Source organism: Euleptes europaea, chromosome 1 (genome assembly GCF_029931775.1).
Source record: "Euleptes europaea isolate rEulEur1 chromosome 1, rEulEur1.hap1, whole genome shotgun sequence".
Lineage (NCBI taxonomy): Eukaryota > Metazoa > Chordata > Lepidosauria > Squamata > Sphaerodactylidae > Euleptes > Euleptes europaea.
The window spans coordinates 65,547,363-65,557,950 of NC_079312.1; the positions used below are offsets into that span (position 1 = coordinate 65,547,363).

The 10,588-nt window shown below is 41.3% G+C and overlaps 1 protein-coding gene across 1 annotated transcript in view; it reads left to right on the top strand.

Moving 5' to 3' along the window:
* The window catches only part of NUP210 (nucleoporin 210), a 115,004-nt gene extending 104,665 nt beyond the window's left edge, over nucleotides 1–10,339 (top strand). The window contains exons 35-40 of the mRNA XM_056847075.1: nucleotides 1,099–1,245; nucleotides 4,117–4,367; nucleotides 8,061–8,277; nucleotides 9,026–9,121; nucleotides 9,233–9,316; nucleotides 10,233–10,339. Of these exons, the coding sequence (XP_056703053.1) occupies nucleotides 1,099–1,245; nucleotides 4,117–4,367; nucleotides 8,061–8,277; nucleotides 9,026–9,121; nucleotides 9,233–9,316; nucleotides 10,233–10,339 (902 nt within the window). The remainder of the gene's footprint in view (nucleotides 1–1,098; nucleotides 1,246–4,116; nucleotides 4,368–8,060; nucleotides 8,278–9,025; nucleotides 9,122–9,232; nucleotides 9,317–10,232) is intronic.
* Nucleotides 10,340–10,588: the final 249 nt, after the last annotated feature.

The window sequence follows — 10,588 nt, forward strand, 5'->3', positions numbered from 1 at the left end:
CATCTTTTGCAGAAGAACATAAAGTAATGTCAATACCGGGCCATTTATTCTAGAATGAGCATGTCTCTGCACTTGAACCATAATCCCACCTCAGCATTATTAAAGCAGGTCCTCTCCAAATGTTTTAATAGGAAGCAGAATATAAGCTTAATAAAGAAGTCAGTCAGCTTCACAATATATGGCTGGTTCAGATGCTCATCTCATTGAGGATCATTTTTCTGTTCCAAGCTGAGCACTTGGAATGTAGGCCACATGTATGGAAGCTAAACTGATTAAAGGGAGGGGGGAGATCTCCACAGTCGAGCCTGTGAACATGCAGGCTTATGTGTTGAGTTCCTGGTTTAGCAATGCCTTATGTTCAGTGGGAATGAATATATTCACCTGTTTTGTTTTCAGCACAGAGATATAGCTTTTGGCTGTGTGAGAGAGACTTGGTTCACTGCCTGCCAGGCTTCATATATATCAACCATATTTCTTTTCATTCCTTCCAAAGAAGTATTAATTCATTATTATGTTTGGTTAGGGAACTCATTTGTTTTAAAATTATCATCAGGAGTGGTTCAAACACATCATGAATAATATCAATCGCCATTTAACAAATATTTAATGACTAATAAGAAAGTGTGTCTTTAACAATGCATTGAATCGCGCTCAGCAGTTTCTGATATACTGAGTACATTTCCACAGAAACTAATGCCCCGTTTCAATCCAGTAAAAAAATGGCATAATTTATCTTCTTAACAACCTCTGGAAAACACATTAGCAAGGCTTCTATAATATACCAGACTTACAAGGTAACAAGGTCTTGTACCAAGATTTAAATGAAGAGAAGTTTCTGGTTGTTCAGTGTGGCATATCCCTGATAGCACTTTGTATCACATTCATTCTTAATTATTGTAAACTTTCTCAAGTTAAATGCTTTCAAATCACATGTGGGGAAAGTCAACTGTATAGATCTTCCTAATCAACATTTTTTGTTGAAATACTTGGAAAATATAAGACAAACTGCACTTCAACATGAAATAGTTTACAAGAGCTAATTATTAGATATGTTTTCCCCCCTGTTCTATTCCAACTTTTGTACACAATATTCTTTAGGGGAATGTTCACCTGCACAAATTGAAGTAATTGAAGAAATGAAGCCTCAGTCTAGTATCAGTTGCCATCTTCATTTCAACAATAATTTATTTGATTTCCAAGCCTCTGAAATGTTCAAAGCAGAGCCTGGGTTTGAAGCATTGACAGGTAAGATTAAATTGTTTTAAATTTACAATTTTGATTTCTAATTATGGTACCAAGAATTTTATGGGTGTAGTTAGACTGGGGTAGACTAACAGCGCATTCCTGACCAGAATGCCTGCGCCGGGCTTAGGGGGCAACTCACTGCCTCCTAAGGAGGTTTCAGCCCATCCGAAACCTACGACCGGTGCCAAAAACCTAAAAGGTGACGTATCTCGGCCAAAATAAAAGGGGGCATTCACGGGAATGGCTCCCGAGTCGCTGCCATGGCCTTTGCTGGCGTCTGGATGCCGGAAGCAGGCTTCGGTGGCATCTGGGCCCGGCGCTGCCATGGCAGCGGCCAGCGACCGGCGTCCAGGCCTGCACTCCTGCACTGGGGCCACAAACACCGGCTTGCACCTCCCGGACGCTGGCGCTGTGGGCCTATGCACCGGCGTGGATTGTCACCAGCCTCCAAAGGCCTTTGGGGCGGGGTTTCCAGCACAAGTCAGGAATGCGCTGTAAGATAGTGAATTTTAGAGTTTTCCCTCACAATTCATAGCACAGATTTGCAGGAGTAATGATAGCGGTGTACAATACATTTATATGTAATGGAATACTGTGGGTGTTGGGTATTTAATATAACTTGCATTGAATTTATTTATTGAGTTAGTTTTATATCTTAAAGGCTCAGGGAGAGTCATAATTGGTGATGGATTAATCCATTTATTATACTTCAGGGATAAAAGTGAACTAGTTTTCCAAAGCCAGGGGTGTCACCAGAAAGACAGGTGCCACTCTGCATTCATATACAATAATGGCCAGTGGCAGCTTTCAGATGAATACTGATGTTCACATTTTGTGTAATGCCATTCTTTTCCTATTTCTGTGAGCAACTATGGAAGTTTTTCCAGGCTCCATTCCATCCTGTTCAGCCAGGCCCTGACTAGGAGTTATTAACAGATGAAGTTTATTGCTCTACCTGGCACAAAGTCCCTTACAATAAAGGGCTTAAATTTACTGGAACTTGGGTCATGGCCTTTTTATTTGTCTCTGAGACTTCACCTTTTAGGCCATGTGCAAACAATACAAACACTTTAGTTAAACTTGGTTTTGAAGTGTTGCTGATGCTGTTCTCACTGTTTTGAGGACATTAGTGGATGGAGGCTATTGCGCATGTGTGGCTCGCCATGTACTTCAGTGAGGAAGTGAGGAAGAATAGGGAGGCTTGGGTCAGCCTGCTTTAATCAAAATGGAAGGGTCCCTGGGTTATGAACAGTTCATTCGTGAGCCTTGCGATGGCCAGGGACAACATTGCTGAGCTGCCACCGCCACACCTCTAAAGAGGTTCCCCAGCTGCCGCAAGATTTCAAAAAGCCTTTTTTCCCCCATAGAAGACAGCAGTGCTGTTGCTGGAGGGGGGTTCTCAGGCTGTGGGCGGGGGGGGAGGGCTTTGGAAGCTGACTACTATCAGCTCCGCCCCCCAAGAATGCCTTCCCCCACACCGGCGCTGCATATCTCTTCTGGAATTTAGGTCCCAGAGAGACTGGCGTCAGTGACCCCCGCTGCCTCCAGAGAACTTTCGCCCCCCCCACAACCTCAGGAATGCACTGTAAGGCTGAGAACCACTATTTGAAAGCTGTTTGGTCTGTCTTACACTCTTTCATATTTCATTGTCGACATAGCTCCACTTATTCTTAAGCAAGAGTCCAGGTAGTCTGACATTCTAACAGAAGCCAGCAAAACAGGGCTGTAAAGATATTTCTCCTGTGCACTACAGCAACTGATGTTCAGAGGTACACCGCCTCTGAACATTGAGTCCCATTAAACTGTCACTTCTAATAGCTGGTGGCCATCATCATATCTTTTATTACAAATCCCCTAAATTAATTATATATTGTATAAACAGTATTACTCTTTTGGCTGTACTGAGCATATGACACATTTTCATTGAGTGACTTCAGAATTAGGAAAGAGGGGGGAAACCTTCTCTCAAATCATCCTTTTCGCACCATTAACACAGGACACTGAGAATACATGTAAGTTTATTTGAAATAGACATGTTTTCAGTGTTTTTAAAAGGTTGTGAAGAATCAGCTTTTTTAACAATGTTTTCCAGTTGGTTCACTCTTCCTCTTTTCTGTTGTGGTTGTGCTCTGCTTTTCAACTGTATATAAACTGCAGTCATTGTACCTGAAATATCTCATTCCCATACCCAGATAATACACCCACCTAACATGTTTCAGGTTTATGTTCAATTTTATAACCTTCCCAGCAACTTTCATGTAATCCTCTTACATGCAACCTGTAAGTTTGTGTGTGTGTGTGTGTGTTTCAGGTATATATGGAAGTGAAAAATAGTTAAGGCTTATATGTATATGATAATCTTACCTAACAACTCTTCAGTTAATATTCTAGTTTAACATATTATTTATGCTACTAACATAATAGTGGGTATTGAAGATGAAAGAGTGAAAATAATAATCCAGTAGCTAAATAGTAATGAGCAACATAAGGATATAAAAGCACAAATATACCAGACAAGCATTAATAATGATGATGATCATTGGCTAGAATTACAGTGCTAAATGAAGAAATGATAGAGGGTGATAGGGTTTGATTTTCAGTGTCAGCAAACACACTCATGCCAGTGTTTGAAATGGCGAAAAAGTTGAACCTGACAATGTTCTTCCCTGTAGGCAATTTAAATTAAAAACACAGAACATTGTCTCAAACATCAGTTGCCAACTATAAATATGGTCCCATTTAACTGTAGTGGCTTTGTACAGACATTTTTCTGAATAAATAGTGCAGCACACTCAACAACAAAGTAATGTGGAAAGCCAGAAGGAAAAATAAATTTAAATTTATTAATAATCAAATTCTTATTGATTTTAGGACACTATACTTGTTCCATCATAATGCACAGACTTCCTGACAAACAACTAAAGCAACTTAGTACGAGCAACACTGTTCTGGCTGTAACTGCATCAGTCCAGAATGGCCATTTCTCTGCAGAGCAGATAAGTGCTGAAGTGCCATTCAATCCAGGATTTTATGCTAACGAGACTGAAATTATCTTGAGTAATCATTACCCAAGTTCTGATGTGAAAATTTTTGGAACCACTGAAATTCTTGAGAACCTTGAGGTAAGTCATGACAAATATTTACTGGTGACTTATGTAGGACTTTTGTAAAATGAAATATCCAAGCACACAAGATTTCAGACTCTAACAATAATTTGAATACAGTATCTCTATCAAATTGCTAGTCTTTGTACATTGAATGAACTTTTAGATACATTATAATCACTAGAGAGGTCATTGAAATAAAGTCAGGCATTTATTTCAGATTGTATAATATAACATTAATCGTCATGGCTTCTGTGCAGCATGGTGAGGAAGGGGGACTGCACAGGCGCAAGCCAGCCACAGGAGAATAATTTTCTAAGCTTTCTAGTAGATTTGCTCTGTTAGGAGAGTTTCCCCTCCCCTCAATCTCACAGCCAGCATTTTCCCACCAAAATCAACACGGGGGACTTCTCATTCTTTGCCTATGGATAGAAAGGGCAGAAAATGCACTCATTAGGCTGAAAGATATATACCTCAGGAGCTCTAGGGCAGTGATGGCGAACCTTTTAGAGACCGAGTGCCCAAACTGCAACCAAAAACCCACTTATTTATCGCCGAGTGCCAATGCGGCAATTTAACCTGAATACCACCCCCAGAGGGGGCCCAGAGGGAGAGGCTAGGGTTGCCAAGTTCCTCTTCGCCATGAGTGGGAGGTTTTTGGGGTGGCGCCTGAGAAGGGCGGGGTTTGGGGAAGGACTTCAGTGCCATAGAGTCCAATTGCCAAAGTGGCAATTTTTTCTAGGGGAACTGATCTCTATTGGTTGGAGATCACCTGTAATAGCAGATCTCCAGCTAGTACCTGGAGATTGGCAACTAGTTCCTTAGTGTTTTCTCTCTACATATCAAGACAAATGGAAAGGTGTTTGGAGGATAGCTTGTGGGCACTTCAAAGGTGGAATAGGACTGCACGCCCCTCCGCCCGCACAGACCCAGATGGTGCCGGAGAAGCCGCTGGAGGGAAAGAAGGAAGGAAAGAAGGGAAGGGAGGGGGAAAGGGAAGGAAGGGAGGGAGAGAAAGAAAGAAAAAGAGAGAGAAAGGGAGAAAGAAATGGAGCAAGGGAGAGAAAGAAAAGGACAGAGGGAGACAGAAAAAGAAAGAGGCCATTTATGCATGGGAGGTTTTGCCTTGGATTTGCCACTCGGTGGGGCGCGGCGGCAGGCTTGTGAGAGGCGAGCAGGGTGGGGCAGAGGGTGCCTCCTTCGCACCCACCGACCAGCCATGCCCCTCCGCCCGCACAGGCCCAGAGGGCGCCGGAGAAGCCGCCGGCCATGCCGAGTGTGAGCGCTCGGCTTCTGTTCCCCGCTCTCCCACCCGCCTGGCTGGCCACGCACGCTCCAGCGGCGGCAATGGCGGCAGCTTCTGTGGGAGAGTCCGGGGGCCACCGCCAATGATGTCGGAGGTTCCCCACCCCTCGGCTACAGCCTCCCCCATCCGGGGTGGGGCAGAGCCGGAAAGGCCAGCGGCTTGGAGGAACCGTGCGTGCCGGCAGAAAGGGCTACGCGTGCCGGAAGTGGCACCCGTGCCATAGGTTCGCCAACACGGCTCTAGGGATTAGAGTAGCTAATTTTACAGCAATTATGGGCTACCAAATGTTTTTGTGGGACAAAATGGCCCAATATATGGAGCACCTGCCTGATTATAAGAAACCGCTGGCAAAGTTGTTATTTGCCGATGGACACAAGTTAGGCAAACAGCAACTTAATGCAGCAAGACATGTTGCTAACTGTAGTAGCAGAGCCATAGGGTCGGGTATAACTCTTAGAATGCATGCATGGCTCAGATCTTCAGCCCTCCCTTTGGATACTAGGTCAAAGACTGAGGATCTTCTTTTTGAGGGGAAGGAATTATTTAATGATCAGATAGATTCTGTGTTAGGCTGAATTGGAAAGAATAAATTGACAGCCAAATTGCTGGGCATTGCTCCTCCAATGGGGACCCCATATAAATAGAGATATTTTCCAAGACACTATAACAAGTACCAACAGGGGAAAACATACAGGTATCAAGATTACAGGTTTCAGAACACACCATACCAACACAAACGTTTAGACCCTCCTATGTGCAGTTTCCTCAAGGGAGAAAGAATAATAAACAGAATATCAGTTTCTAGTATATTTAAATTATACACAGTGGGTAGCCGTGTTAGTCTGTCTGCAGGAGTAGAAAAGAGCAAGAGTCCAGTAGCACCTTAAGACTAACAAAAATATTTTCTGGCAGGGTATGAGCTTTCGTGAGCCACAGCTCACTTCTTCAGATACAGCTAGAATTATAGCTAGGTAAATTAAATTATAGCTAGGTAAATGACATTCTAACAGAGATATAATACTTCCAATGGCGCAACAACTGGATGGAAGCTGGGATGGAGAATAGACAAACAATCACTGACATACAGCTAAAATAAACAAAGATTAATACATTAAGCAACATTCATACGGATATTCTCATCAGCACAAAGCAGAATTTATACTGCTGTTAAAATAATTTGTGCTCAGGTACTTAAATATAACAAAAATGTTATCAATCATCCCCGTTCGTTGTCATACCCTGTTTGTATTAATTAATTTTATTTGTTTAACAAAGTTTATACCCCACCTTTCTGCTTTCACGAGAACTGCTGAGGCAGCTAACAATATATACATAATAAAATAACATCTTAAAAAACATCAAAAAAATAACTGGCCCCAGTTTTATGCTGGGGAACCCACATGGACTTTCAGTGGGGACCTCCCTTTCCCCTGTATCTCCCTGCCCACACTGTTTCCCCTTTTCCTTCTGGCAGCCCCCATATCATCATCTTCCCCTGCTTCCTATTCTCCTTCCTGCCAACCAACCAACCTTTTATCTGCCCATACCTTCCGCTATATTTGTTATTTATTTATTCTTTCTCTACAATGGGGACCCAAAGCATCTTTCATAATTCTAGACCCCTCCGTTTTATCCTGACAACAGCACTTTGAAGTTAGTTAGACTGAGAGTGTATGACTGACCCAATATCACTTGGTGAGCTTCCATGGGGCATTCTACCTGGGTCTCCCAGATCCTAGGCTGAAACTTTAACCACTACCCCACACTGGCTGATTCACAGACCTTTTGATTCAAGTTCAGTGTGATTCAGCTCAAAGGCAAATCACAGAAGGATTCCTCGGGAAGGTTAGTTACACCATGTATTCAGTAATAACCCACATGGCCATATGAACATGATATGGTCCCACTGGAAAAAACTAATGGAATCACAAAGTTTGAAGAAATAAGGGGTTAGCTACTTGGTCTTCACTACTATGAACCAAAATAGGACTTTAGTAAGATCAGTTTTAAAATACATGTGTAAAATTAAAGAGGAACGCACTTGTGGATTCCTCGGCAATTACTTTCCTATGATAATTATAGTCCTCTTACATTACAAGATACAGTATTTACACCAGTGTAAGACTAGGTTTTTTCACAGGTCTGCCATGAAAAAAGAAAAAAGAAAAAGAGGAGAGTCGTCTTATATTTACATAGGAGTTACAGTTATATCTCCAATTTTTGTGTCTGTGTATAACATTTTTAAGGGGGTTGTCTTATGTTCATGGTCATCTTCCTTTCAAAAAAAATATTGTAGTCCCTTGCTTCCTCCAAATTGAATGATAATTTTCCTCAATGTTTACTGAGAACCTATTCTGAAAAAAACTATTGAGTGTTTACTGTACAAAATACATTTTACCTTCCAGGTGAAATCAGGCTCACTTATGGTAGTGATCTCTGAGAAAGACAGATCTTACGGCTTGCCTAGTTATATAATTTACACTGTCCGATTATCAGATCCAAGACTGTCAAGCAAAGGTTCTTTATCTACCATGCTCACTATAACAAGCAGAGTGACTGACCAGTCTTTCACTATCCCGGTGACAATGATTTATGTATCTGACAGAACTATGTCAGTGAAATGTAAGTTTATATTTTCAGTATGTACAATTTATATTGTAATAAGTCTGCTTGATAACACTAAGCATTGTTGTAGACATATTCAGAACTAGAATGGTGCAAGTTTCTTATACCAGCCTGTGTGTAGTATTTAGAAATGCTGGCACAGTATTGTCACCATAGGTTTGTACAAATATTTCCCTTTCCTTTCGGTGTGAAGGCCAAAGAATCAGTTCCAGTCTTAATTGAATGTGGGATCGAAAGGCCTCATCTGTGGTCATCATAAGTCTGCCATTTGTACTACAACCCAGTGTGGTTCCCAAAGTTGGAGGACCTTCAAAGTAACAATCCTGCATCTGAAAAAGGCCACTGTGAAAGCCTGAAAACATGCACACATGTGCTTGGGTGCATATAAGAGAACTTGGGGCACAACAGCAGCACTGTTCTCATAGGAAACATAGCACTGTTACATTTAGAGCTACACTTAATGGTATATGGTTAAACATTTTCAAGAACAGTTTGTTGTGGGGTGGGGGGGCTTTGGAAACAGTAGATGTTGTTGATTCAGTATATTTTTGACCACACAATCATATTGAAAATTGAACATTGTATTGAAAATTCTTACTGAACTCAAATTCAGCCATGCTGTTTAAATGTATTTATTACTAATAATGTTGGGGTGGGGAACCAATTTCAGTAGCCACAGATTAGGAAGATACATTCATATTTACAACATTAATATCAGAATCTCTTTTTTAAATTGGTTCTACAGATGGAGCCAGCTTATTCCATCACTTCCTTGAGTCCTACCAGATCATTTTCTTCACACTTTTTGCACTGCTGGCAGGTACAGCTGTTATGATCATAGGTAAGAGAGTCATATTCTATTAAAATATTTTTATCTAACCTTTTCAGCATTTTCACTGTGATTTTAAATGATTGATTTCAATGCTGTCATTCATTTTGCAATGTCTTTCAGTTCATTATGCCATTTTTTCACCAAAAGAACAGACAACTCATCCAGCTTTTACTCCAACCAGAAGCCCCCAGCCCAGCCCAAATGGTAAGCAGACATTAATCAGTTAAAAATGAAATCTTAAACTTCAGCTGAACAGATATTATACCTAGACAAAGGGTTTATCTCACACTATAAAATGGGTGGCCTTCTTTGTCCAATGCATATTAATGTAAACAGTAGTTCTCTGGGCTTGAATAGTTGAAATCTTAGGGGTGTTACTCCTTTCTTTCAAGCGTGTAAACATGTGCCTCTTTGTACTTGATCTAGGTATTCTAGCACTAAAAAAATGAATTTCCTGCTTAACAAGGTCATGTTATCTTATGGAAGACAATATTGATTCTCATTAAAAGAAAACTGAATCCAGAAATTGGAGATGTTAAAATCATTTTCATCTCAGGGCTAAACAATATATGACTCACAATCAATTGTGTCTTTCCTCCCTTTAAAAAAACTGATAATCAGTAGACTTGTCGAGAGGGAAGAAGGTAAAGCCCCCCCCCCATTTGATTTTGTTCCTCACACCCACTTGTAGCCCACAGAGCAGCTTTTCATTAAAATCAAACCAACCGTTGACAAAAAGGATGTGTCCATATGCCACATCTTGTTTGGCCTTGTGTTACTCATCCTAGTCCTAATTCTCTCTGAAGAGGTGAACCTGTGTCTAGGCCGTACCAAAGTGGCAGGAACATTAGGGTTGCCAGGCTATCACCTATCACCCCGAGAGCTTTGGAGGTGACCCAAGGGGCAGAAATGATGTTGCATGATGCATCGATGTCACTTCCAGGTAAAACCCTGGATGTAAACCCAGCGCATTAGGCAACGCTCCCCACCTGTAATCTGAAGTGGTGAAGTCCAGACAAAACTTTACCACCTGGATGAGAATTAAGTATTACCTAAAAGCAATTGTTGAAAATAGTTGGTAGAAGAAGAAGAAATAATCATTTCTGTTATTTGTTGGTAGGTGTTGGATTTTCTGTTCCATCTGCAGTTGCTTTCAGCCCTATACCATCAAGCAGAGAAAACAACTCTCCTACCAGGCTATGGAGTCCCCGTTATGCTTCACAATAGAAAAAGCTATTTTCTACATAAGGATTTTTCTTTGGGTTTTAAGTCAGTGCCTTCGATAACATATGAAACCGTGTCAGGGTATTATTTACCTTAGTGCAAATTGTTTTTGTTAAGAGAACAATACAATCACTGTATGTTTTTAGTGCACCGTGCTGATAAAACATGTCTGGGTTGCTTTGAGTTTTACAACCTGTGTTCTTATACAGTCTGTCATTATGCTCAGTGATATTGGGAGGGGGTGGAGGTGGG